The sequence below is a fragment of the Gracilinanus agilis genome, chromosome 2, assembly GCF_016433145.1.
Source record: "Gracilinanus agilis isolate LMUSP501 chromosome 2, AgileGrace, whole genome shotgun sequence".
Classification (NCBI taxonomy): domain Eukaryota; kingdom Metazoa; phylum Chordata; class Mammalia; order Didelphimorphia; family Didelphidae; genus Gracilinanus; species Gracilinanus agilis.
Genome location: NC_058131.1, coordinates 160480621 through 160506574, shown reverse-complemented (window position 1 = coordinate 160506574; position 25954 = coordinate 160480621). Strand labels below are relative to the sequence as shown.

The following is a 25954-nucleotide window of genomic DNA, read 5'->3' as shown; positions in this document are numbered from 1 at the left end:
AGGCTAGGGACAAGTAGAAATTCTCTCTCCCCAGGCAACTCCAAGATAGAACTCATCCCAATCATCCACCTATAATAGACATGTGCAGCCAACTCAGGTTTGCCCGGATGTCGAAGGATTGAAAGCAAAGAACCCAAAGGTGCTGAGCCCAGAAGAGAAAGCAACAGCAGGCAGCAGACAGACGCCTCGAGTAAAGTTGAAAGCAAATTGCTTCCAAGTACATTTATTGGAACCATTGGTTAAGCGTGAATATTGGTCGCTGCCCCCACCTTTTTCCAGCCCTATTGGTGAGTCTGGACCAGGAATACAAGGGGGTTAAATTTCCTTTGTTTTTTTTTCCATTATAGACAACATTATTAAAAAAAATAAACTTTACAATAATACATTTCGTTCATCTTTTGGGAAATTGTTGTTTTGTTTCTTAAAAAAAGGAAAGAAGGGGAAACCACACAGTATATGTATATGAGATGTATATATACATATATGTCAATAAAGGAGCGCTCGCTATATACATACAGTCTATGTATTTCTCAGGAGGGGCTGGGGAAGGAAGAAAGAGAGACAGGAAGAGTTAAACACATACAGGCTTCTAACTGTAGCCTCTCCTGCTGCTCTCTGCTTCTCTCCCTAAAGGGATACCCACCAAATGAATCAACTAGAAATAGAATAAGTACTTGTTTTGATTTACCTTTTAAAACTCTCACCATGAAGGTGGAAGCCAGGCCCCTTTCCCCCAGCCTTCCTAGAGGCCAAAACTTGTTCTGGTGCCTGCTACACAAGTATGGAGGAAGGCTGAACCCCTAAGCCTAAGCAGAGACATCCTTCTGTGATGAATCACAATGAAGGACCTCATCTCAGAAGATCGGACCCTAGCATCACCCCTCTACAGATACTTACACCCTTCACAGGTACCCTTAGGGAGCAAAAACACCAGCATACAGATTGATTGGAATAGGTAATGCCCGGCCCCTGCTGAGAGCATGGGGGTTGGGGAAAAGAAGGAAGAGAAAAGAGGGAGAAAGAAGACAGTTCTTGAAGGCTCCATGAGGAAATGCTAAAGGCTGCCGAGCTGGCTCCCCTGGCCACTCTGCCAGTTCCTCCCCTAGCCTCAGTGGCCATGCACGCACTGATGCCAGCCCGTTAAGTTTGGTCCCATGGTCAAGTTCCAAAGGTAGAAATGTACCAGGAGCACATCTCCCACCAGCCTCTTCTGGTCACAGCTTTGGGTCCTTCCAGAGTCAAGTGCTTCATAGTATTTCACCTTTGTCTCTTGTTTCCACAAAGGGAGGGAGCGAGAAAACACTGAGGCATTTTGAGAACTGATTGCCCTCTCCCAGCACTGGGTTCCCCATGCCAGTGGGCATCCAGTGCCAGCTCTCGGGCCAATCACCTGCTTTATCTGTTTGCTTTAGAAAAAAATTCTCCAGAGCAGAAAGCTGAGAGGAGATGAGTTCAGAGAAAAGGTGATTTTTTTTTTCTTTTTGCAAGGAAAGTGTGTAGGTGTGTGTCTGTCTGTACGCTTGTCTGTTTCCACTTTGTCAGGCAGGTTCTTTTATGTATGTGTGTGTGTATGCACATGTATGTATGCTATGTTTTGTAGCTTTTAAAAATCTTCAGATATGATCCTCTCTATCACCTATAATGCCAGGGTCAGCAACAGGAAGGTGACTGCAGTCAGGGTGATCACAGGTCTGGGCCGGCCATCAACTGAGTCAGGAGATCCCACAAAATTGGATCCTGGAATGATGTTCGTGGTAAGCTGTATGCACAAGACAGAAGGAGCCCAAAACAAACAAGAGAAACAAAGTTAGCATCACTGCAGAGTCAACATAGCTCTCTTTAGTGATTCTCATGGGGACAGGACAAGATGAAGAAATGGGGCTTAGGTAATGGGGACTAGGAAAGAAAGGGCATAGAAACCCCTCCAGAATCCCGCCTGACCAGATTCCCAAGCCCTAACCTAGGATTTACCCTTTAGCCTAGGCTACCTCACCCTTACTGCTTGGAATCCAGGTATCAACCTTGCTCAGGTCTATCCTTAAGGGCAGGCAGGTAAGAACATTTCCCCCTCACTACTGTGGTACAATGGCTGCAGGAGGGCTGAGATGGTCCCTTAGGACTAAACAAGCTTTTTTCCCCCAATATTTGGGCTAGGCTAAATTAGAGGGAAAAGCATCTGCCTAGTCCTAGGTTTGAGTAAGGACAGTGGAAACTGGAAGATTATATTAGCATCTTCTCTAAAAATTGCTAAGGGTGATGCTATTATAACCCTATCTCCTTAAGCTCTATCTCCTTGGGGTGTGCAGAAATCTCTTTTTAAGCTTCTCTGCTTGCTCAAATTTTCTACAAAGCCTTTCCTGATTATCTCAGCCCTCAGTAAGCTTTCCTTCCTCCAAATTCCTCTAAGTACCTCTGGCCTGCACCTCTAATTTGGCATTTAGCATATGCTACCTGGTTCTTTAGCAGGTGTGTATGTCTTATTTGCACTTCCCACTAGACAGCAAGCTTCTTGAATGCAGAGACTCTTATACTTTTGCTCACATTAGGCACTCATTAACTTAACAGTCAATTAACAAGCATTCATTCAGTATCTGTTATATGGTAGACACTGTGCTTGCCTCTGGGGATACAAAACAAAAGTGATACAGTTTCTGGCCTCAAAGAGCTGACATTCTATCAGGAGAGGCAACATAGACATATAAATACATGCAAAAAATTCAAGATAATTTTGAGGAGAAATGCACTAACAGCTGAAGGAATCAAGAAAGGCTGTGATGGTTCTTGAGCTAAGAGGAGAAAGTGTCAGATAGGATTACAACCATAATGGTCCAGAGATAGCTTCAGACCTTTTACAGCCTCTCTCCTACTATAGGTTCATAGAAATTGAAGCTTTGTTTTACAAATGGGAAGAGAACTTGGTCAAGAGAGTAGTCAGTAGAGGCAGAATTTGAACCTAGTTTCTCTGATTTCAAAACTCCATGTTTGCATTATGCCATGATGACCCCCTCACTTCTAGAGGTGGACATCTCCCTAGCTTCCAAAGCAAACTCTGACCACCATGATTTCACTGATGAACAGCATAAGGTCCTGTCCAATATAGAGATGGAAACCTTAGCACAGGCCTAACAGGGGATGAAGGGACTCGGCTAGGTTGCTCCTGGCTCCCTGAAACAACCTAACCCCATGTTCTGATCTACTACTTGCCAATAACTTGGGGCTCCCCAGCTATTCTCCTTCATCTGGTTGCCCCACTTTAGGCCTCCTGTCTCCTTACCTCTGTGAAGCACATGCTCAGCTCTTTGGACTTGTTGAGTTTCAGTCCCTGCTCCTGTGAATGAAAAGACACCCTATGAGAACTGAGTCACTGGGACCAGGATTCAGAAAAAGAAGAATACTGGGTCCAACCTTCTGCCTTTTGGTCTCAGGACTGTCCTAATCTTTACTAACATTCAGATAGCCTTGACAGTTCACAAAGCACATTCTCAGACATTGTCTCATTTGAACTTCATTCAGCAGGCTAAGTCCTATCACTGCCATTTTAAAGATGAGCAAAGTGGTGTATGCCTAGGGTTTGAATTCAGATCTACTAATGGTAGTCTCAGATTTTGGCAGGTGCATAATTGACAGTAGCTGGACTTTGAGTTAGGATGCCTAAGACACTTACTAGCAGCATCACTACAGCCATGTCATTTAACTTCTCAAAGATTAGTCATTCATGAGATTAATTAATCCAAGCACTTAGCCCAGTGCCTGGTATATACTAAGTGCTTAATAAATGTTAATTGAATTGATTTATGTTTTTTCATCTACAAAATGAGAATAATAACACTTAAACTACCTACTTCACAGTTACAAACCTTAGAATACTATGTAGATGTAAGTTATTGTTATTACTATTATTTCCACTATACAACAATACCTCTGCCTCTATAAGTGAAACTCATCTCCTTCCCCTCCTTCCTAGACGCCTCTTTCTCCTCTCCATACATTTTTGGTCTTTCCCAACTGGCATGTGGCAAACAGACCTCTTCTTTAGCTTCCATCATCTACATTCACCATTTCTAGGAGCCCTTCACAGAACACCCATCCCCTTTCAATGCCTGAAAAAGCAAACAAATTCCTCTGATTATCTTCTCCTCCACTCCCACTCTACCTGAGTATCTTCCATCCTCATGTCCATGGGAAGGGAGCTAATCTCATCCAGTATTCCGATTAGGCCATATGTTTTTCTTGGTGCTTACTATTTCCTTTTTTTGTTCACACTGCATAACAAAATACTGGAGTTCTGAGTCTAGGTTTCAAAGACTTGATTCTTGGATAGGCCAGTAACCTTCAAGCTATTTTATGTCCACAGACTGACTAAACTACCCCATTCTTAACTCAGCAAAATGTCTTAAATATAGATGCTATTGGTCCCAAAAGTATACCGGGGAGCAGAGGAGAATAAAAGTTGAGATAAAAACTGAGACAATGCAAGTTGCTAAATACAACATCTCTTCATTACTGATTATAACAAATCAAAGCATACATCCTTTTTAAAAAAACATTTACCTTCTGTCTTTAGTATCAACTCTAAGACAGAAGAGTAGCAAGGGCTAGGCAATCCAGGTTAAGTGGCTTGCCCAGGATCATAAAACTAGGAAGTATCTGAAGCCAGATCTGAACCCAGATCCTCTGGACTCCATTTCTGGCTCTCTATCCACAGTACTACTTAGCTTCCCTGAAGCATATATCCTATTGAAAGAATTCTTTTTGGGTGCAGAATTAAAACTGGAATTTATAGATAGTGTTTGAAGCCCTTTACAAAGGCTTTGAAGTCTTTGAAGCCCTTTACAAATATTGTCTCATTTGAATCTCACAAATTGAGAAATGTTCTAAAGGAAACCCAATCTTACAGATGAAGAAACTAAGGATTAGAAAGGTTTAGTGACTTTCCTAGGATTAAACTATGAGTTAATTTTCAGAGATAAGATTTGAACTCAGATCTCTTGAGTCCAAGTCCAACACTTTATGCATTATACCATTGCTGTTTCTCCAAAAAGTATGATGTTATTAATGATGATTAAAGTGAAACAGCTGGAGAGTGGAAGTATCTCTATTATAAAATCTTTTTCTGAACAGAAATCTTAAGGAAGTCTGACAAATCACATCCAGACCATTGATCTAATCAGAAGCTTAGACAAGTCCTTGGACATTACAGGCATACTATGACAGCATAGGGCATCTGGGCAGCTAGATAAGACCTGCAACTATCCCTGAGGGACCTATGCTCACAGAGCAACCATTGATGATGGTGGTAATGATGGTTCTTCTTCATACAATAGGAACATTACAAGGGAGTCTATTCAAGGCAGTAATGTATTGAAGCCAAAGCAATACAAAGAATTGTCAGACCCGATAATCTGGTCCTTGCTTACCCATCCAACCTTATTTCTCACAGTTTGAGGAGGCAATTTAGGATAGGAAAAAAATACTGAACTAGGAATCAGAAGACAGTAGCAGAATCAGCTAGATTAGGACCTATCCTGTTGTGTGGCCTTGAATAAGTCTTTTCCCCTCCAGGTAATCATTAGCATCTATTGGAACCCTATTTTGGAAGATCTAATATCAGGTGAATCAGATTGCTACTCAAGATGAACCCATAGAGAGAAGGACCAAAGGAAGCCTCACCATTGCCAAGTCATCCAGGCTAAAGTCTCTGCAATCTCTCAGCTAGCAACTGAGCCAAGTGTATGTAAATGGAGTTTGAATTCTAATGTGCTCTGAATGGAGCCAAGCATGTGATTGAATTATGTTGGCAGGACTTGTTAGGCTTCTTCAAAAGAGAAGAGGTGGAGGAAGGGAGGAAAAAGAAAAAATTGAGAGAGGGGACGAGAAGGAGAAGGAAGGGAATGAAATGGGAAAAGGTCATAAAAGAATAGGGAAGAATTGAAGGGAGGAAAAGAGAAAGAAAGATGAGGAAAGAAAACTAGGAAGGCAAAGAATAGGAATTTTTAACTCTGATCATCTTGGCCCTTATTGTCATAAAAGCATTGATAATAAATACTGGCTCAGGTGAACCCAGCCTAGGACTCTACCTCTCAATAAGAGAAACGTGGGCAGGTTGTGAACCTAGGTAAGCTGGGACTAGGTAAGCAGATGGTTATTGTCTGCAACTTCACTTTGGAATGTTATGGATGTCCTCCTTCCCTCTTACTACCCTGCTACAGATTCAAAATTCACCTGAACCCTCCCTAAACATATTGATGTTTCTAGGAATGAATTAATGAATAAAAAGACATTTTCCCACATCTCCCCCAGAGAAAGAATTGATAAAGAGAAATAAGCAAGACATAGTTTTATATATACAAGTATCTCTTTGTCAAATGATGCATTCTCTAATGGAGAGAGGGGAGATAGGGAGTGAGTTACCTGCACATTTTAGTGTTGGACAAACTAATTAATTAATTTTTTGAAAATAAAACATTTATTCAGTGCTTGCTATATGTCAAGCACTGTGTTAAATGCTGAGAATTCAAAAAAGAAAAAGATAGACCGTGATCTCAAGGAGCTCACATTCTAACAGCACAAAAAGGAGAATTCAGCTTTGGAGTGTATAGAAAAGCCCAAGGAATGCTACGAATTCTACTAGTGAGTAAATGGCAAAGCCCACGAATCCTTAGAGGGTAGCAGGATGCCAAAATGGCATTGCCTAGGAATCTGGATAATAGAAGTAGGGCAGATGGTACAGGCCAGAGCGTGTTAGGATGCAATGGGAGGTCAGATGATAAGGCCTAGTGATTGTCCATATGACCAGAGCATTTTATCCAAGATGTATAAACAGCTATACTGGTCTTCCTAACTCAGGGTTGCTATGACATTGAGGTGGCTCATGGTTTAGGGAAGGGATAAACAGAAAGCAAGAAGGAAGGACATCCTAGTAGCACATCTTCCTGGTGGAGGCTCTTACTGTCTCTAGACCATACCACAAGAGACGGGACAAAAAAAAAAGCAAGGGGAGTTGAGAGGGGTGGGTAGTGTTACAAGTGGAAATAGAACTAGATTCAAATTATGCCCCTGACACTTCCTAGCAATATGGACCATTTGTATGATACATCTCTCTGAACCTAAGTTTCCTCATCTGAAAAATGGGAATAATAATAATTAAAAGACCTATCTCATGAGGCTACTATGAGATTCAAACCAATGTATGTAAAGCAATTTGCAAACTCTAAAGCACAATGCAAAAGTCAATGACCATCTTTCTGGCCAATCATTAGTAGCAAGTTGTGTATGTAAAAGGTATTGCTTCCTTTATCGGTCCTAAAATGATTTCATTCAAGCTTCATAAGAAAATTAGTTGGTCAGATATTCTTGGGTTGAAGGAGTACATATCTAACTTACTCATATCCTCCATGGTCAATCTTCCCACCATCCTCTAGTTAACTTCATATTTCTAAATTCTGCCTTCAGATTTCTAAACTGAAGGGTCTTAATCATTGCAGTCTGTTTTCCTATTGTAGCCCCTTGACTATTTAAGATGGACTTCTAGTGTTGTTTTTTCAGCTCTACTCCAGACAATTAACTCTTCCCCTTTGCTGCCAAGATCCTAGCAAGAATCATCTCTAATTGAAAAGGCATTTAATAAGCACCTACAGTATGCCACTGTTTTAGGCAATGGGGATACAAAAGCAAAAAATGAAACAGTCTTTGAGTTTGACTCACATTCTATCATTATGTATTCTTCAGCTATTTCACCACTCTAATCCCCAAATCCTTGAAATATGGCTTCCATCCCTTCCTTTCTACTGAAACTGTCCTCCCCAAAGCCACCAATAGCCTCTTTTTCATTTTATCAGAGTTTTTTTCCCACTTCAATTACAAAATAATAAGATTTGGGAAAATTGTGATATATGATTGTGATAGAATACTACTGTATCATAAGAAATAATGTGCAGGTTAATTTTTCTAAATACTTGGAAAGAACTACATGAGATAATGAAGAGTGAAACAAGTGGAACCAAAAGAACATTATATACAGCTATAGAATTAACATTTGAAAAACAACTTGTGAATGTCCACCTCCAGAAAATGAAATGATAACTAGAAACATGAAAGACATTGTATATATATATATATATATACAATGTCTTTCATGTCTTTTCATATATATATACATGCCATGGGGAAGGGAGGGAGAGGCTGAAATACCTGGAAATACATTCTATTAATTAAAAAATAATCAGAGGAGTTGGAAAAGACATAGACATAAGTCATGAATCCCATCTACAATATCTGGAATAAGTGGTCATATAGTCCTTAATATGGCAGCCAGGAAAGTTAGCTAGAATTTGGGCTATACTAACAATGCTAGAGGATATTATTTGGTCACTCTCTGGCAGTAATGAAAGAACCTGCAGTAAGAAAGCATAGTAATTATTTCAGGCTATTAGAATAGCATTTAGCAAATTACTATTTTAAAATTATTATTTATTTATTTTTAACATTCTTTTTCTTTAATTCTTAATTCTTTCCCTCCCTCTCACTCTTCCCCCTCCCAGGGTCAAGGCAAGAAATTTAATATCAATTTTACATGTGAAATCATGCAAAGCATATCTCCATGTTTGGGGGGGGGGGAAGAAAGAAAGTGAAAGAAAATGAAAAAAGGATGCTTGAATCTTCTAGACTCCATCAGTTCTTTCTCTGGAATCAGGGAGGACATTTTTCTTCATAAGTCACTCAGAATTGTCTTGGATCATTATATTAATAAGAATAAGTCAGTCATTTACAGTTGATCATACTACAACATTGTTGCTAATGCATACAATGTTCTCCTGGCTCTGTTCACTTCACTTTGCATCAGTTCATTTAAGTCTTTCTAGGTTTTTCTGATTTATTTCCGTCCTGTCCATCATTTCTTATAGCATAATAGTATTCCATCACTAATCATATACTGTGGTATGACTGGAACCACAGTCCCACTCAATTCTGCCCTAGTCAGATTCTATTTGAAGTACTGTATTCAGACCAGACTGCCTCATTTTAGGAAGGTCATTGGTAAATTGAGAGTGCTGAGAATAGCCAGGACAGAGAAGGGTCTCAAATTTATACCACATAAAATTGGTTGAAGGGACTGGGAAAATTTAACTTGGGCAAGGGAAGACTTAAGGGAACTCAATGACTGTTTTTGAGTATTGCAAAGATTGTCATATAGAAGGATTAGACATTTGTGATTTGGTCCCAAACAGACTGAAAGCAATGGTTGGAACATATAAAGATGCAAATTTAGTCTTAATTTAGGAAAAATTCGCTAGCAATAAAAGCTAACTGAAAATGCAAAAAACTGCCTTAAAAGGTCATGGGTTCCCCTTCTTCTGAGTTCTTCATTCAGAAGCTAGAAGACCACCTGGTGAGTATGGTGTAGAGAATCTTCTGCAATCTCGTGACCCAGGGCTCCTGGCTGTTCACCAAAAAAAACACCCCATCTCCTAACTCTCAGTATTTTCTTCTTTTTCTTCCTTTTTTAAGTAATCCTTACTTTCTCTCTATTCGAAATATCAATTCAAAGACAAAAGAGGGACAAAGGGTAGGCAATTGGAGCTTTAAATGACTTGCCCAGGGTCACACAGCTAGGAAGTGTCTGAGTCCAGATTTGAACCCAGATCATCCCCATGCCAGGCCTGGCCCTCTCCATTCCATGCATTTTCACTGACAATCTATCATATCTAGAATGCTCTCCCTCTTATTCTCTGCCTCCTGGCTTCCCTGGCTTCCTTCAAGTCCCAGCTAAAATCCCACTTTCTGCAAAAAGCCTTTCTCAATCCTCCTTAATGCTTGTGCCTTCCCTCTGAGACTATTTGATTTTTCCCGTCTACAGCTTATTTATACCTAGTTGTTTACATGTCATCCCCTTATCAGATGGTATGCTCCATGGGGCAGGGATTGTCTTTTTCCTTTCCTTGTTTCCCCAGTATTTAGAACATCAGGTCCTTAATAAATACTTATTCATTCACCAAATTCTTTTTTAGGTAAGAATTGGACTAGATGGGCACAGAAGCCCCTTCCAACTCTGAAATTCTTTGATTCTGTGGGTGCAGAGATAATTTCATACCAAAAGTATGAAAAGTAGTATTTGATCTCACATTGCCTACCCTGGAAATCTCTCCTTTTGATATTTTTTAAGAATTCTTAAACAATCTTTTATTTTTCCTCTATTACATGTAAAAAAATTTAATATTTTTTAACTTTTGAGTTCCCTCCCTTCTTCTGACCCTCCCTCCCTTATTCCTTACCTGCTCTCCCCCTTCCCTAAGATGATGAACAATCTGATACAGATTTTTACATGTATAATCATATAAAACATTTTTTCTATATTAGTTATTTGTGGAAAAGATCTCAAATGAAAAAAAGAAGAAAGAAAATGAAATATAGTATGTTTCAGTCTGCATTCAAACTCCAGCAACTCTTTCTCAGAGGGAAGATGGCAATTTTACATCATGAGTGTCTGGGATTGTCTTGGATCACTGCATTACTGAGAATAACTAGGTCATTCTCACAGTTGTTCATCAAGAAATATTGCTGTCACTGTGTACGACATTCTTCTGGATCTGCTCACTTCACTTTGTACCAATTCATGTAAGTCTTTCCAGATTTTTCTAAAATCACCCTGCTTGTCATTTCTTCTAGCATAATAGTATTCCAAAACTATCATATACCACGACTTGTTTAGCCACTCCCCAATTGATGAACAACCCCTCAGTTTCTAGTACTTTGCTACCACCAAATCCTCTTTTGTTTCCATGACACTACACAACCCTGATTCTCCTCCTATCCCCTTTGTTCATCCCTATTCCCAATCTCCTGTTCCTCTCCTGGCCCCTTAATAGAAACAATTCCCAAAGCTCTATTCCTACTCTCTTCTCTCCTACTTTTTTCCCCTTGGCAATCTCATTTAATCCCATTAGTAGAGGAGTTAGGGATTGGAGTGGGGAATGGGGATAGGAAGCAAATTCATGAGTCCCATGTATATCAGGCTTCAATAGAAAGTTTGAGGGTATCTATAGGAAGCAGAAAAGAAAAAGAAATGCAAAGAAAAAATACTGTCTAGTGATATGGAAGACCACAGTCCTCTACACTCACGGAGGTTATTTGATCTTAAGATACTGTTGTTGGTTCAGTAGTGTCCAACTCTTCATGACCCTATTTGGAGTTTTCTTGGCAAAGATACTGGAGTTGTTTGCCATTTCCTTCTACAGCTCATTTTACAGATGAGGAAACTGAGGCAAACAGGGTTCAGGCAACAGAGTTGCACATGATCACATAGCCAGTAAGTGTCTGAGGCTAGATTTGAACTCTCAAAGATGAGTCTTCCTGATTCCAGATCTGACACTCTATCTACTGTGTCACCTAGCTACCCTTAAAGTGCTAGTGAAATTCTAAACAGAGTATCAAAGGAAAAAGATGCTAGTCCCCCCCAAATGTTCTCTTTTTCACATATACCCCTCTTGATCTAGTCTGGGGGAAGGATGAAGCAATGGGTTAGCACCCAGTTTAGCTTGGTGAATCACTTCATTGAATGGAGAAGAATCAGAGGAAATATAGCAACTCTGAATTCCATCTCTGCCACTTACTCTCTATGTGACCTTGAACAAGTCATTTGCTGTATGGGACTCTCATTTTCCACTGTAAAATATGGGCTTGAGATTTCAATAGTATCTAAACTCCCATCCAGTCATAGTTTTCAAGGTTTCTAAGGAATGGCACACCAGACAACTAAATCCTCTATAAAGATCTCAACAGGGAAGCCTTAACCCTGGATTTATAGGCTTTCATCCTTACCCTGCCTTACCTGCCTCCCCTCCCCACCCACAGTCTTGCTGCCATGGTAACATAGGAGCTCAATGAAGTGAGTAGGGGAATAAGGAAATGGAATCTTCAGATCATCTGTAAATTCAGAATTGAAAGGAGTAAATATAGCAGCAGTGAGGAGGGCCCCCTGATTTGCTGGATGGGGCATTTCCCATGGAGCTAATCTGTGCTCAGGGGACGAATTCCAGGTCCCATCTCAGGTCCTCCAAGAAAATCTCCTTTCTCCAATCCTTATACAAGTGCTTGTCTATAAGCAGCCACTGCTCTTGAGGTTGGGAAGGGGGCCTGGGAAGGGGAAGAGAAATTGCCTCCCTCAAAGTCCAAAGCTGAGAAAGCTTGCAGAAAGAGGGGCAAGTCCATGGCTCTCCTTATAGACTTCCTTCTAAGGGAGAGAGTCCATCTTCTCAGATTCTCATTCACCGATCATCTTTAGTACAACCGGCCTCCCCCAGTCACTGAAGATGAATCAGAGTAGTTTACTATGTTGTCCTAACAAAGAACTAGGGTACATGCCCTTCAGCAAGGAACCAGAGTGCATGTCTAAATCCACGGGAAGTGCCCTAGTCCAACAAATAAGGGGTCTCCCATCATCCCTGCTACACAAAGAAGCAATGAAAAATGGAATTTGGGAAAGTTGACTCTGTGGGCAGGGCTGCCTACTTGGTGACTCCCCTGTCCTCAAATCCCTCCCCCACCCCCACATAACCTGAATTTCTTTCCTTCACTTTTCCACACTGCCTGAAATTCCAAAAATTAAAGTGGCATTTGGGTTAATAAGCCTCTGCTTTTTAAAATATTAATACCTCATGGGAGGGCTCAGAGGCTAGCATCAGTCATTAACATCTTGAAGGGATTCACATTAACTGCTTGGCTGAGACCCTGGGGGAATCAAAGGGATAGGAGTTTGGGTGGGGAGAGGATGGAAAGGGAAGGGAAGGGAAGGAAAAGGAAGCTATTCTGAAGCATAGATCACTTCAGGGAATAGAACAGACTTGGGCGGGATATAGTCGAGGCAAACTCACGTAGGCATGAAGACCCTGAGTATCAGGGTCCCTGGAGAAAGAATAAAGCACCACAAAGAAATTCAGAAATTAAGTGGTGGAAGGGTGCCAAGGAAAAGCTTTACTTATTTTAAAATGGAACTAGGTCTAGCCCTTAACTCATAAGAAAGCTGAATTGTAACCATAGATAGACTTGGAGCTAGAAGAGATCTCAGAGGCCATCTAATCCAACCCCTTCCTAAGCAAAAATTCCCTCTACCATATCCCCAACTAGTGTTTAGTCTAGCTCTGTACTCAGTGACTTCAGTGGATGGAAACCATTCCCTTAGGGGAAGGGGAAATATTCTTTCTGGGCCTCAGATTCCTTCTCTGTTGGACAAGATGATCCCTAATGTCCCTTACGTCTCCATCCATCGATAAACATTGATTAAGCACCTACTCTATACCAGGCACTGTGATAAGCACACAATTGGAGGTCCCCCTACTTCCAGGAGCCACAACTGAGACCCAGCGCTTTTAGCACCATAGTTTAATCACCTAGAGTTAAATAGGCCTTTGTGGGACAGCCTAGGAACCTACGCTGGAGATATCAGTGTATGGGAAAATGCACAATAAGTTCCCAAACTTACATACTTTTGGAACACACCCTATTCAAAGCTGGAGGCCACCCATATTCATTTTCATGATATTCATTATGTTTGCTTATTTGGTTTCCTTGTCCAGCATCTTCTAGTTAAATCATCTTACACAGCCAACCTGGCTAATGCCTCTTGTTGAGAGTTCTGGAGAAGTGTGTATCTGGTAACAGATTCATTACAGGCACTGGGGAGCATTAACAGTGCAGGAAAATCTAGCTGGCTGCAGTCTCTGATGATGGGGAGAGTTACAGCCCTACAGTCCAATCAAACCTATTTATAATACTGCCAGGGACTTATTTGGCAACCCAAAGGGTGAGAGCAGAAATCGATTGGGGTTTGGATCCAAGAAAAACAAAAGCAGCATCTGGGCAGGGATTCTCCCAGATCTGGGGAAGTTTGGGAAGGGGGACAAGAATGCAAAAGCTTTAACTCGATGCAGAATTTCAGGGCCCCCCAGAAGCTTGCATCCAAAATGCTGGACTGATTCATTATTGTTAGAGGACTGATCAAGGCTGATTCTGGAATGCCTTAAAAACTCCAACCAAACAGTAAGTAGAGAAGGTGAGAATAAGAAGTGGCATGAGTCCCCACCAGCCCCAGTATAGCAAGACCAACTAGTGAGTTCCCAAGAAGATAAAACACAAATGTGTATGAGAGCCCAGTTGAGAAACTGATTAAGAAGTCTAACCCTGGACAAAACTCCACTGAAAACATGTTCTTAACCCTGTCCTCTGATGCCTCACAAGGGATCTTCTTTGTCCCGGGGGAATCCACTTTCTAAGAGAGTCAGGGTTAAGATGTCATGAAAGACTACAGAATTTGGAGCCAGAGGAACAAAGTTCAAATCCCAGCTCTGCCAAGGTCACCTGTGCAATCTTGAACAAAGCTCTGCAGTTCCCTAGGCTTTAGTTTCCTCATCTGTAAAAATAAGGGTGTTGAACTTCTTTCATTTCTCAGGCTTAAAACCTATGTGTTCTGGGGCAGCTGGGTAGATCAGTGGATTGAGAGTCAGGCCTAGAGACAGGAGACTAGGTTCAAATCCAGCCTCAGACACTTCCCAGCTGTGTGACCCTGGGCAAGTCACTTGACCCCCATTGCCCACCCTTACCACTCTTCCACCTAGGAGCCAATACACAGAAGTAAAGGGTTTTTAATTGATTGATTAATTGATTAATTTAAAGTTAAATAAATAAAACAAATAAATAAATGAATAAATAAATGAAGCCTATGTGTTCTATACAACTGCTTCAGTAACAAGCCACCCTTTTCATAAGGATTTAAGATGAATTTGACCCCCACCCATTTCAGGTCAATAGTGAATTGTTTCACTCCACTTTGCACCTGCAGCTCTGCCTAGTTTCAACTCTACGCCAAAGGCTGATCCTTCCAAGATAAGCTCACCACTTCAAAACTCACCGCCATGATGCTAACTGGAGCCTTGACTGGCAACACCTTCCTCAGCCTCCTCTCCTCTTTCTTGAGGACTGGAGAACAGAATAACAACTCCTCCGTAGGCGTTCCTTTATAGAGGCAGAAACTAGACTCTTTAATTCTATTTTACATCAGCTGCTCTGTCTAATTTCTACTCCATGGAGCCATGTTGGTATCCCAATCTCCCCGCCCTCTGTCTCTGGCTTTCCTGACTCCTTTCGTGAGTAGTTTCCTCTTTTTTTTCTTTTTGACCTTTACTTTCTGTTTTAGAATTAATACTAAGTGTCAGCTCCAAAGCAGGAGAGCTTTATGGGCTAGACAACTTGGGGTAAGTGACTGCCAAGGGTCATATAGCTAGGAAGTATCTGAGGTTAGATTTGAACCCAGGACCTCCTATCTCCAAACCTAATTCTCTATCCACTGAGTCACATAGCTGCCTCTGCCTCCCCTTTTAGATTATAAACTCCTTGAGGGTAAGAGCTGTCTTTTTATTAATTGTATCCCTAGTACTTAGCACAGTGCCGGCACATAGTAGATGCTTAATAAATGTTTATTGGATTGGATTGTTTTACAATAGGATACCAGGCGATTCTCAATAAATAGGGCCAGAAAACCCAGAAAGAACCAGGGAGTGAAACAATAATAACAATAACATCTGGCATTTATGTAGCTCTTCAGGGATTAAAAAATGTATACTATCTCACTTGAACCTTGTAATAACCCTGTGAAGCAGACATTTCAGGCATTGTTATTACTACTTTACAGATGAGGCAAACAAGCTTTAGAGAGGCTGATTCATTTATGCATGGATACAGAGCCAGGACATTTAAGAAGTAAAATTCTAACCCAGAACCCCTGCCTTTTCAGCACAGGAACCACAAAAATCAAAAAAGCCCCATTCCCAAATCAGGATTTGACCTGGAAGGAAGAGGAGAGGAAGGAAAAAGCTGCTAATGTCATCAAGCCTCCAAGTAAGTCAACAACCTAACTTTAAACAGGTCTCCAACCCCACCAGTGCCAACACAAAAGTCTTGAGAAAGATAAATAGATCTCTTCAGTCCTATTTCAAAGTATCATAACCTTGTTCATCCAACCCTATAGTCTCTGTGATAGAAAAAGGTTACCCCATTCCCCAGTCCATTCCCAAGATCCTAAGATTTCTGGCAGTCAAAGATTGGGCAGAGAGAACTAGGGAGATGGGAGATCACTCAAGTTAGCAAGTCACAGTCAGGGAAATGGGGGCATTCTCATTTTTTGCACAATCCTGAACTTACCAGGAATCTATGTGAGACTTCACAAACCACAGCAGAGAAAGTATACCTACTTTACTTTTCTGACGGACAAGTAGTGGGGCATCAAGACTCAGCTGTCAAATAGGAAAAAAGAGTGAGAGATTCTGCTCCTCCCGTCCCCAGAATTAAGACATTTTCTGGTATGATCCTATAGCTACCAGCCTCAGCTCTGAGCCCTAATCCAGGTGCCAGACAGATAGATCTGGCCAGAGACATTCAGAGCTGGAAGATTCAGGCATCTGACGGGAAGCAGAGATGCAGGGGATGAGATGAGGGATTGAGATAAGCAGCTTGATGAAATTTCAGTTTCAGACTTTGGACAGGAGCCACAGGACCTCTTTCTACTGTCATAGGCTTTTTGTACTTTCCAAATGGTCAAGCCAAGATGCACAGGTGGGCATGTGGGAGGCACATTTAGAAGACAATGAATCCATTGAAAGCAGAAACTCTCTTCTACAAAGGCTTTATTCCTCCAAAAAAAAGGAACTCAAAAGAGTAGAACTGAAGGGCATTGAGCCACTCAGCTCCAAGTCTCATTCTTCTGTCCTCTAAGAGTGTTCACAATTGTCTGGTGCCTATTGCAAGGTCAACGGAGGCTTCCGAGTTGGGTCCAAAGATGGCAACAATTTGTGTTGCATGAACACTGGGTGATGCTTCACAGACCTAGCCCCAATAACCTACAGAATTAAATTAACGATGTAAATAAAGCTAAGTCCCACCAAACCCCTGAGTCTAGAAAGAAATCAGACTAAGCTTCAAAAGAAATCAGGCTGCAGAGAAGTATATCTTTGAGGGTAAGTAAGAAGGTGTTTATTTTATATGTTATATATTTAATACTAATCATAAAATAGAATTCATAGCAACTCGACTAGTTGAGGCGATTGATAATCACCATGATCAGAAGTAACACTGCTTTGACACTGAGAGCTGCAGAAAAAATTGTCAGGTGAGCAAAGGGGTTTACTATGGCCTGATTTTTTTTTTAATTTGAGAGGCTCATGTAAATGCATTTTGTTCAATGATTGCATTAATTTGGGTACATCACCTTTTGGCTAGTGAAGAGAAGACATGTCTAGCAAGCAAGTGACCTGCTAACTGTCTGCTGAAGAGGGAAGGGGAGCAAAGACCTGGAGTTACTCAGGCATACTTGATCTAATTAGAAGCTGTCTTTTCCACCCAACCTTAACAGAAGGGCTCACAACAGCTGTGCTTCCCCAGGTATGCCCTCCTCGCCACCACCAAAAGGTGTTGAGTCCTGCTTGGGTGCTGTCAGTAGTCAAAATTAATCCCACTAAAGAAAAGAAGAGGAGGCTGAGCACTCTACCTGACTCTTCAAGACCAGCTCAAAGTCTATGTCCTTCATAAAGCTGTGGCTGCCCACTCCAGCCCCAAATCTCCCTTTCTCTTCTAGGGACTCCTCTGCTAATTGTTGTCAGGACTGATCACATAAATTGATTTGGATATCTATTTACCTGTATTTGTGTGTGTGTGTGTGTGTGTGCTTGTTGTATTGCCAACAATAAAGTCTAGAGGAAAGGTGGAAGGAAGAGACCAGATCTTATATTTCTCTTCTATCCCTTACCTCATATCTTTTATATCTCTCTTATTTCCTAATGCCTAACACAGTTCTGGGTAAGGAGTAGGTACTCAAATACCTCTTTAGTATATGAATAAATGAATAAGTGAGGGAGTAGATAGGTGGCTCAGTGGATGGAGAGCCAGGCAGTCCTGGGTTCAAATGTGGCTTTGGACACTTTCTAGCTGTGTGTCCCTAGGCAAGCCACTCAATCCTTATTGCCTACCCTTTACTACTCTTCTGTCTTGGAACCAATACACAGTATTGATTCTAAGACAGAAGGTAAGGGTTTAAAAAAGAAAATAAATTAATGAGTGAATGAATTAACAAATGAATGAATGAATGATGAGAAAGCCAACTATCTATCAGTTCTCCAGGGTCTCCATTGAGAAGTAACAACTTCTTCCCTAAACTCCCACAGAATCTTCCACTTCCATTCTACTTCCTTGGCCCTAAAATGTTTCTCTTGATTCTCCAGACCACATCTCCATATCCTGGAATGCTTACGGATGAATTGGGCCACACCATTCTCACCTGGATAGATGTACAAGTGGTAATGACGCTAGTCCCCAGACTAGTGCTGTCACTGAGATCATCTGGCAAAGATGGGGTCTTTTCCATCCTTGGAGGCTGAGTGGCATGGAACAGGGGATTCTTGGGAGACACATTCACATCTGTGCCATTGCCAAAAGCCTGGATGGCATTTCCTAAAAGAGATATAGAGAAAGGGAGAAAAAAGATCCCAAGATTTTAGTGACTACCTCAAGCCACCTGCCCCTCCAACCCTCTTACCCTTAATCCTTCTGGGACAGCATCAAAATTAGGCAGGAAATACCTCTGATGTCAACATCTCAAGACCTATCTGCAAAAAAAGTATTACTGATATTTTGCTTTCTGGAGAGGTAATGAAAGGAAGGAGAAAAAACAAGGAAGGCAAAGGATGGAAAGAAAAATATATGGGAGAGAAAAGGAAAAAATAAAAGACAGGAGAAAAAGAAGAAAATGGAAGCAATAAGGATGATGGAGGGAAGAAAGAAAGATCTATAAGGAGAATAAAAGGAAATGTGGTAGCAAGCTGCTAGAAAGAACTGGACAGACATGGCAAAAACCAGAGGTGGGAAGCTAAAAATCAGGAGGGAAATGATATGCCTCTGATGTTGGAGTTCAGCCACTTCACCAGCTGTGACACCACCAGACAAGAGGTACCTCTTCTGCTGCTATCTCAGATGGAGCATTGGATGACTTTCAAAGGACATAGATCTGATTCCATGACACAATAGACTCGCTAAATAGGAAAAACCAGCATGGACGGGTTTCCCACTGGTGGGAAGAGCATCCCTGGTGGTTAAGTGGACAGGAAAGTCTTGGCTGTAGCCATCCAGGTATGATTTGGTTGTGATTTTTTTTCTCCTTCTTTTATGCTGCCACTAATATACAACACAGATTTAGTACTCCAGGAAATAAAGCCCATATAATTAAATGCCAAAATTCAGACCTGGAAACTACAGAAACTGCCAGGAAGTGGGGAATCTACAGACTCGATATCTTTTGTATAAGCCAGACACTCCTGTAGAGGTGACCCAAGCCACACTGTCAAGTGGTGAAGCTAAGGCCAGGGCCTTCCAGGGCCACAAGAACTTACGGAGACATGGGTTCTCTGTGAAGTCCTTCAGGAATTTTTCACACTCTTCTTCCATGTTCCCACTCCCCCGGCAACTGCACCAAGGAGACACCACAATGCTAGTGGGATTGGAGTCCACGTAGTTTGGTGTCATATCAAACCCTAAGAAAACGGGGGAAGGAAGAAGAAAGGAAGAAGGTAAAGATAGAGCAGATTTTTCCCTTCCTCCCTCTCTTTCTGGAACCCAAGGATACCATATGCCCTAGGGTAGACATATACTTTCTCTCACCTTCTCGATATTAATTAAGATGTCATTGTTTCCATTACCATGGGGGGGGGGGAGGGAGGGGGGGATTGAGGCATAAAGAGTCACCTTCTCACTCACTAAGACAGAGAATAAAACTCAAGAGTCTTGCTTCTGGAATGTCAGAAAGTTTATTTTCTCTTTCACTGGGGCAGTTAGATGGCATAGAACACTGGACTTGGAGTCAAGAAGATCTGAGTTCAAATATGGTCTCAGTTACCTACTGGCTGGGTAATTCCAGGTAAGTCACCTCAACTCTGCCTCAATTTCCTCAACTGTAAGCAACTACCTCCCAAGGTAACAACCTTGATCAAATGAGAATCAAACAATACATTTATTTTTTTAAATACTTGGCAATGCCTAGCATATAGTAGGGGCTTAATAAATACTTACGTTTCCTTTCTCTCTCCTTCATTAACCATCCTTCTTTTCAATCCTTTTCCACATTTTAAGTCTTATCTGTTGACCTGCAACTTTAGTACCTCTTCAAGACCTCCAGATATCTCAAAGGCAGCCAGTCTACCCTACCATATAAAAAAAGCTGGTGCCATCCTATCTCTAAGTGATGCCCCGGTAAGAAAAGAATGTCCTTTGATTCCCACCATTAGCCACCATTGAATGAGTCCTCAGGAAAGTCAACACACACCCATCAAGTAACTGATTCAATCTATAAGCAATTCTAAACCCTGCAAAGACTGGGAAAGACAAAGGTGTGAATATTACTGAAGGGAGCATCAGTAGAGAGGCTTACCAATCATGCCTGCATAGGAGCCCAGACATGCCTGGTAGTTGTCTGAAGGGCAGCTGGTCATTGTCTGGTAAGAGACACGACAATTGGCATGGAAGTCTGCCAGCCGGGATCTGACAAGATGAAAAACAGGAAAAAACATGAGTATGATTTGGCTGCAATTTTTCCCTTCCTTTTTCTTTTCATGTGGCCCAAAGGAGAAAATTCTTTTCTCCATAACTTCCAAGGAGTAGAGAGTTGAGAGAGGAGGAGAAAAAATAAGCTAGCGAGAGCAAAAAATAAGAGGGAATCATTTTATTCTGTCTTTTACTGTTTAGTGCTATTTTGTGTGGGTGTAAGTCCTATGTCCCTAATAGATTATAAGCTACTTGAAAGTGGGAACCATGGGGCAGCTTAGTGGCTCACTGGATAGAGAGCCAAGCCTAAATATGGAAGGTCTTGGATTCAGATGTGACCTTAGACACTTCCTAGCTATGTGACCCTGGGCAAGTCACCCAACCCCAAGTGCCTAGCCCTTACCACTCTTCTCTCTAGGAACTGATACTTAGAAACAATTCTAGGACAGAAGGTAAGGATTTTAAAAAAAGAAAGCAGGAACCATTCCTTCGTATTTGCCTACCTACCTTTTTGTGTCAGTCAATCAACATTAATTAAGTGCCTACTATGTGCCAGGCACTATACTAAGTGATAAGGATACAAAAAAGAGGCAAAGGGTAGTCCCTGCCCTTAAGTAGCTTGCAATCTCATGGAATTGTGAAGAAAGCCCTAAGGTCATAAAGAATATGAATTACAAGTAGTAATAATATTTAGCATTATATGCCTACCATGATGCCAGCAACAGTGCAGAGGAAGGAACATACATTTCACATGTAGCATTCAATTCATTAGGAATTGTAGACATAGAGCTAGAAGGGATTTGGGAGATCTTCCAATCTAATTTCCTCCTGTTACTAATATAGAGTTCTGGTGAGACAAAATCACTCACTCAGGGGTACATAGGTACTAAGTAGCAGAACCTGGATTCAAGCCCAGGTCCTCCAATTCCAAATGCTCCCTTGCTACAGGAGCATGCTACTGGTAGGAAAAAGAATGAGAAAAATAAATGGAGAAGGAAAGGAAACAGAAAAGGAGAAGGGAAAGGAGAAAGGGAATGGGAGAAGAGAAAGAGACACAGGAAAGGATGAAGGGAGATGGGAAGGAACCTAGAAAGTATTTCTTTTCTGTGAGTCTTACACTCCAAAACAAACTAATTGCCCAATAAATAGCCTGGGAAAAGAGGGAAGGAAGGAAGGAAGGAGGGAGAGAGGGAGGAAGCATTTATTAAGGATCTACTATGTGCCAGGTACTGTGCTAAAAACTTTACAAATATTCTCTCATTCCATCCTCACTACAACCCTGGGAGGTAGGTGTTATTATTATCCATATTTACAGTTGAAGAAACTGAGGCAAATGGGTTAAATGGCTTGCCCAGGATCACACAGCTAACAAAAGCATGAAAATGGATTTGAATTCAGTTCTTCCTGACTCTGGACCCATGGTTCCATCCACTGAACCGGCTAGCTTCAGGAATAGCTAGAGAGGACTTAGCAAGTGACCAAGGTTCCAACTTCTTCTCTATTCACCTGAGTAAACTTGGGCAGGTCATTTTGAACATTAGTTTCCCCTATCTATAAAATGGTGGTAATACCTCCAAATTCACATATCTCAAAAAGCTATGTGTGGGTTAAATACAGTCATCCTTTAGGGAGAGACACATGTCAAACATTCTTATTATTTGTCAATCTCTCTGCTTCAAGTCTGGCTAACAACGGAGTCTCGCCTAAGTATTTTCTTCTATTGTAGTTTCCTAGACATGAATCTCCTCACTCTAGCTTCTGAAACTATTTAGTCAGGTATGAGTGACCCGTGGAATAGCTGAAAGAACACTAACTCGAAAATAAGAGAACTGGGTTCAAGCACTTATTATTTCGGATGTGGGGTCAGTCAACCTCAGTTTTCTCATCTCTAAAATGAAGAAGTTGAACAAGATGACTCAACATCCCTTCTAGCTTCATGACTGTAGAGAAAAGTCAGCTCACCATCATTTACCAGTGAAAATTTGGGGGCGTGAGGGAAAGGGAAGAAAACTAAATCCAATGACTCACTCTGGGGAGATGTCAATAGAATTCCAAGTGAGAATCGGGGACAAGGTCTGTGTCTTTGGATGGAGGTACTGGCTTCCTTCCCCCTTTTACATTATGAAGGAAATATCATTCAGGCTGGCTAGAAAAGAGGCATTTGGAATTTCAACTGACCTAATCACCCATCCTCCCCATTTCCCACCCTCACTACCACCTAGCTCATGCACCAGTCAGTCTAAAAATTGTGTGAAAAATCTCAGGCTTCAGAGACTGTAAAAATTCACAGGGAAAAACCTATCTGGTTTTTCAGTGCTGGATGTTCTCATTGTCTCAGGGGATAGCTCTGAGAAAAGCTTGATTGAAGGAGAAACCCTTCCCATTATCAGAATCTCTCCTTACTTGCTCTTTCCTTTTCTAGCCCTGAGGACAGCTTTGCTTGTCCTCATGGCCCTTCAGTCCCTATGCACATTCAGAATCAATGTTTCTTTGTCTATTCAGCCTCGGCATGTTCATAGGTTCAAGCATGGGACTTATGGGGCCAGGTTTATTTGCTCTGATCAATAGCCACAGAATCATGGAATCAGAGAAATGGAAAATTGTAAAGGATCTCAGCAACCACCTAGTTTAACACATACAAGAAAGGAATCCCCACTATAACATACCCAATAAGTGGTTGTCCAGGCTCTGCTTGAAAACCTCGAAGGACAGGGAAACTACTATTTCTTGAGGCAGCCCATTCCATTTTTGACAGCACAAATTATGGGGTAATTTTTCCTGACAGCAAGTCTAAATTTGTCTCTTCAAAAACTTCCACCCATTGTTCCGGGTTGTGTGGAGCAATGGAAAGAGCACTAAGCCTGTCAGCAAAAAGACTTGAGTTCAAAACTGGCTTCAAACACTACTAGTTATGTGACCTTGGAAAAAATCACTTAACCTCTGTCTGCCTCAGTTGCCTCAACTGTTAAATGAAGATAATAATTAATAACATCTATCTCTCCAGGTTGTGATCAAATGAGATAACATTTGTAAAGTGCTTGGCACAGTGCCTGACACTTACTAAGCACTTAATAAATGCTTCTCCCTATATGACAACCATCCAAATTCTTGAAAATAGCCATCATATCCCCAAAACTTCTTGTCTGTTGGCTAAACATTCCCAGTGCCTTCAACTGATACTCCTAAGTCACAAACTTAACACCTTTCAGCATCCCAGCCACCGTCCTCAAGATACTCTCCAGCTTGTAAAGCAATTTCTTAAACAATGATGCCCAGAACTGAACCCAGTACACCAGTGGGGGTCTGATGAGAAGAGAGTATAATAAAATGATCATCACCCAATTCCCAGAAATCACACCTCCTTTAATATAGCTCACTGGGGGCAGCTGGGTAGCTCAGTGGAGTGAGAGTCAGGCCTAGAGACAGGAGGTCCTAGGTTCAAATCCGACCTCAGCCACTTCCCAGCTGTGTGACCCTTGGCAAGTCACTTGACCCCCATTGCCCACCCTTACCACTCTTCCACCTATGAGACAATACACCGAAGTACAAGGGTTTAAAAAAATATATAGCTCACTGCCTCTTTAGCTTTCCTGGCTGCCACATCACCCTTCTGACATTGTTCAGACAGTACACCAATACTTCAAGATTCTTTTCAGGTCAGTTGCTATCTGTCCATACCTCTCCAAGATTATATTTGAGAAATTTATTTTTTGTACCTAAGAGCAAGATCTTTCATTTATCCCCATTGAATTCCAATTATCTACAAATTTGATGAGCCTGCCATCCAGCCCTTTAAGTTATCAATACCAAAATATTACACAGTACAGGTCTCTGGGGTACTCCACTTGACATGTACTGCCACACTGACACTGAAGCACTACTCTTCGAGCCTGGCCATACAAACTATTCTGTATTTTATCTGATTGTATTATCTCTTCATATTTTCCACAAAAATGGTGTAAGATACTTATCAAAAGCTTTACTAAAATCTAGGTAAACTATAGCTACAGTTTCCCTCATCTATAATCCTGTAAAAAAGAAAATGAGTTTAATCTGGAATAATTTATTCTTGATATTGCTATCTTAGATCTTTGTAATCACTCCTTCCCTTTCCAAATGTTTACCAACTATTTCTTTAATGATCCTTTCTAGAATTTCCCCAAGAATCAAAGTCAAGCCTGCTGGCCTATGGATTGTAGTCTTGATTCTTTTCCCTCTTTTTTAAAAAATGGATGCATTTTGTCCTCCAATCTTGAGATACTTCACCCATGATCTATCAGATATCACTGACAATAACTCAGGAATCATCTCTACCAATTCTTTTAGGATATGAGAATGTTCATCTGGGCCATGTAACTTAGATTCATCAAGGACAACTAAATGATTTCTTGCTATTTCCCTCTTAGCCATCCACTCCCTGTTAATTATTTTTGTTCTGTCATTTACAGGACAAACATTATTTCCCTTTGCAGAGAAAACAGAAGTAAAACAAGAATTGGGCAACTCTTACTTCTCTCTGTTGTCTGTTATCATTGTTCCATCCAACCAAAGCAAAAGTCCTATCCCTTCTTTGATCCTCCTTTTTATCCCAACACAACTTTTTAAAAAATTGTTTTACTTACCAGTCAGGTCACTGTATCTTACTTGAATTACGTATAAAATAGAGATAATAAAAGCTGCAATGTTTACCTTAAAAAAATAAAAATAAATAAAATAAAAATTGTTTTATCACCCATAGATTCCCTCAGCAGTCTCAGCTTATTCTGAGCTTTGACATTCCTGACACTATTTTCATAGGATTAGATCATATTCTTAAATTCATCTCCTACTACCTGGTCTTGATCTTCAGTATATTTATTGTTTGTTTTTAATCCAAATTGGTTGGTACAGTCCCTGTGCATTCACATTGGTCTTTTTCACACAGATTCCATTTTTCCTCCTTCTTAGAACTGCTGGACTTTGTATAGTCAGAATTTGATTCTTGATCAACAACCATCCCTTCCAACTTCTCTGAAGCATTTTAGTCTGAGGAATGCTATTTTTTTCCTATAATAAACCCTTTGAAATCTGCTTTCTTCAATTCAAACAACACTCATATTTCCTCTTCTTCTCTATCAGAAATTCCTGGAGGGAGTGGGTGCTTCCCTTCCCTGCCCCAAAGCTATTATCTTTTCCATGCAAACAACCAATTCCTTCTTGATAGTGAGAATCAAGGGCAAAATATAATTTACCCTTGTTGATTTCTCCAGTTTTTGAATGATGAAATTATTACAATGGTGAGTTGAGAAGTTATTAATTTGTTTCTGCTTTAAGGAGGGGGGGGAAGAGAGAGAGAGAGAGAGAGAGAGAGAGAGAGAGAGAGAGAGAGAGAGAGAGAGAG

At 41.0% G+C, this 25954-nt stretch overlaps 1 protein-coding gene across 1 annotated transcript in view; it reads right to left on the bottom strand.

Moving 5' to 3' along the window:
• Nucleotides 1–1145: 1145 nt before the first annotated feature.
• The window catches only part of GFRA2 (GDNF family receptor alpha 2), a 116076-nt gene continuing 91267 nt past the window's right edge, over nucleotides 1146–25954 (bottom strand). The window contains exons 5-9 of the mRNA XM_044660824.1: nucleotides 20462–20571; nucleotides 19428–19568; nucleotides 18320–18492; nucleotides 3275–3328; nucleotides 1146–1759 (exon numbers count right to left, since the gene is read on the bottom strand). Of these exons, the coding sequence (XP_044516759.1) occupies nucleotides 1637–1759; nucleotides 3275–3328; nucleotides 18320–18492; nucleotides 19428–19568; nucleotides 20462–20571 (601 nt within the window). The 3' untranslated portion in view covers nucleotides 1146–1636. The remainder of the gene's footprint in view (nucleotides 1760–3274; nucleotides 3329–18319; nucleotides 18493–19427; nucleotides 19569–20461; nucleotides 20572–25954) is intronic.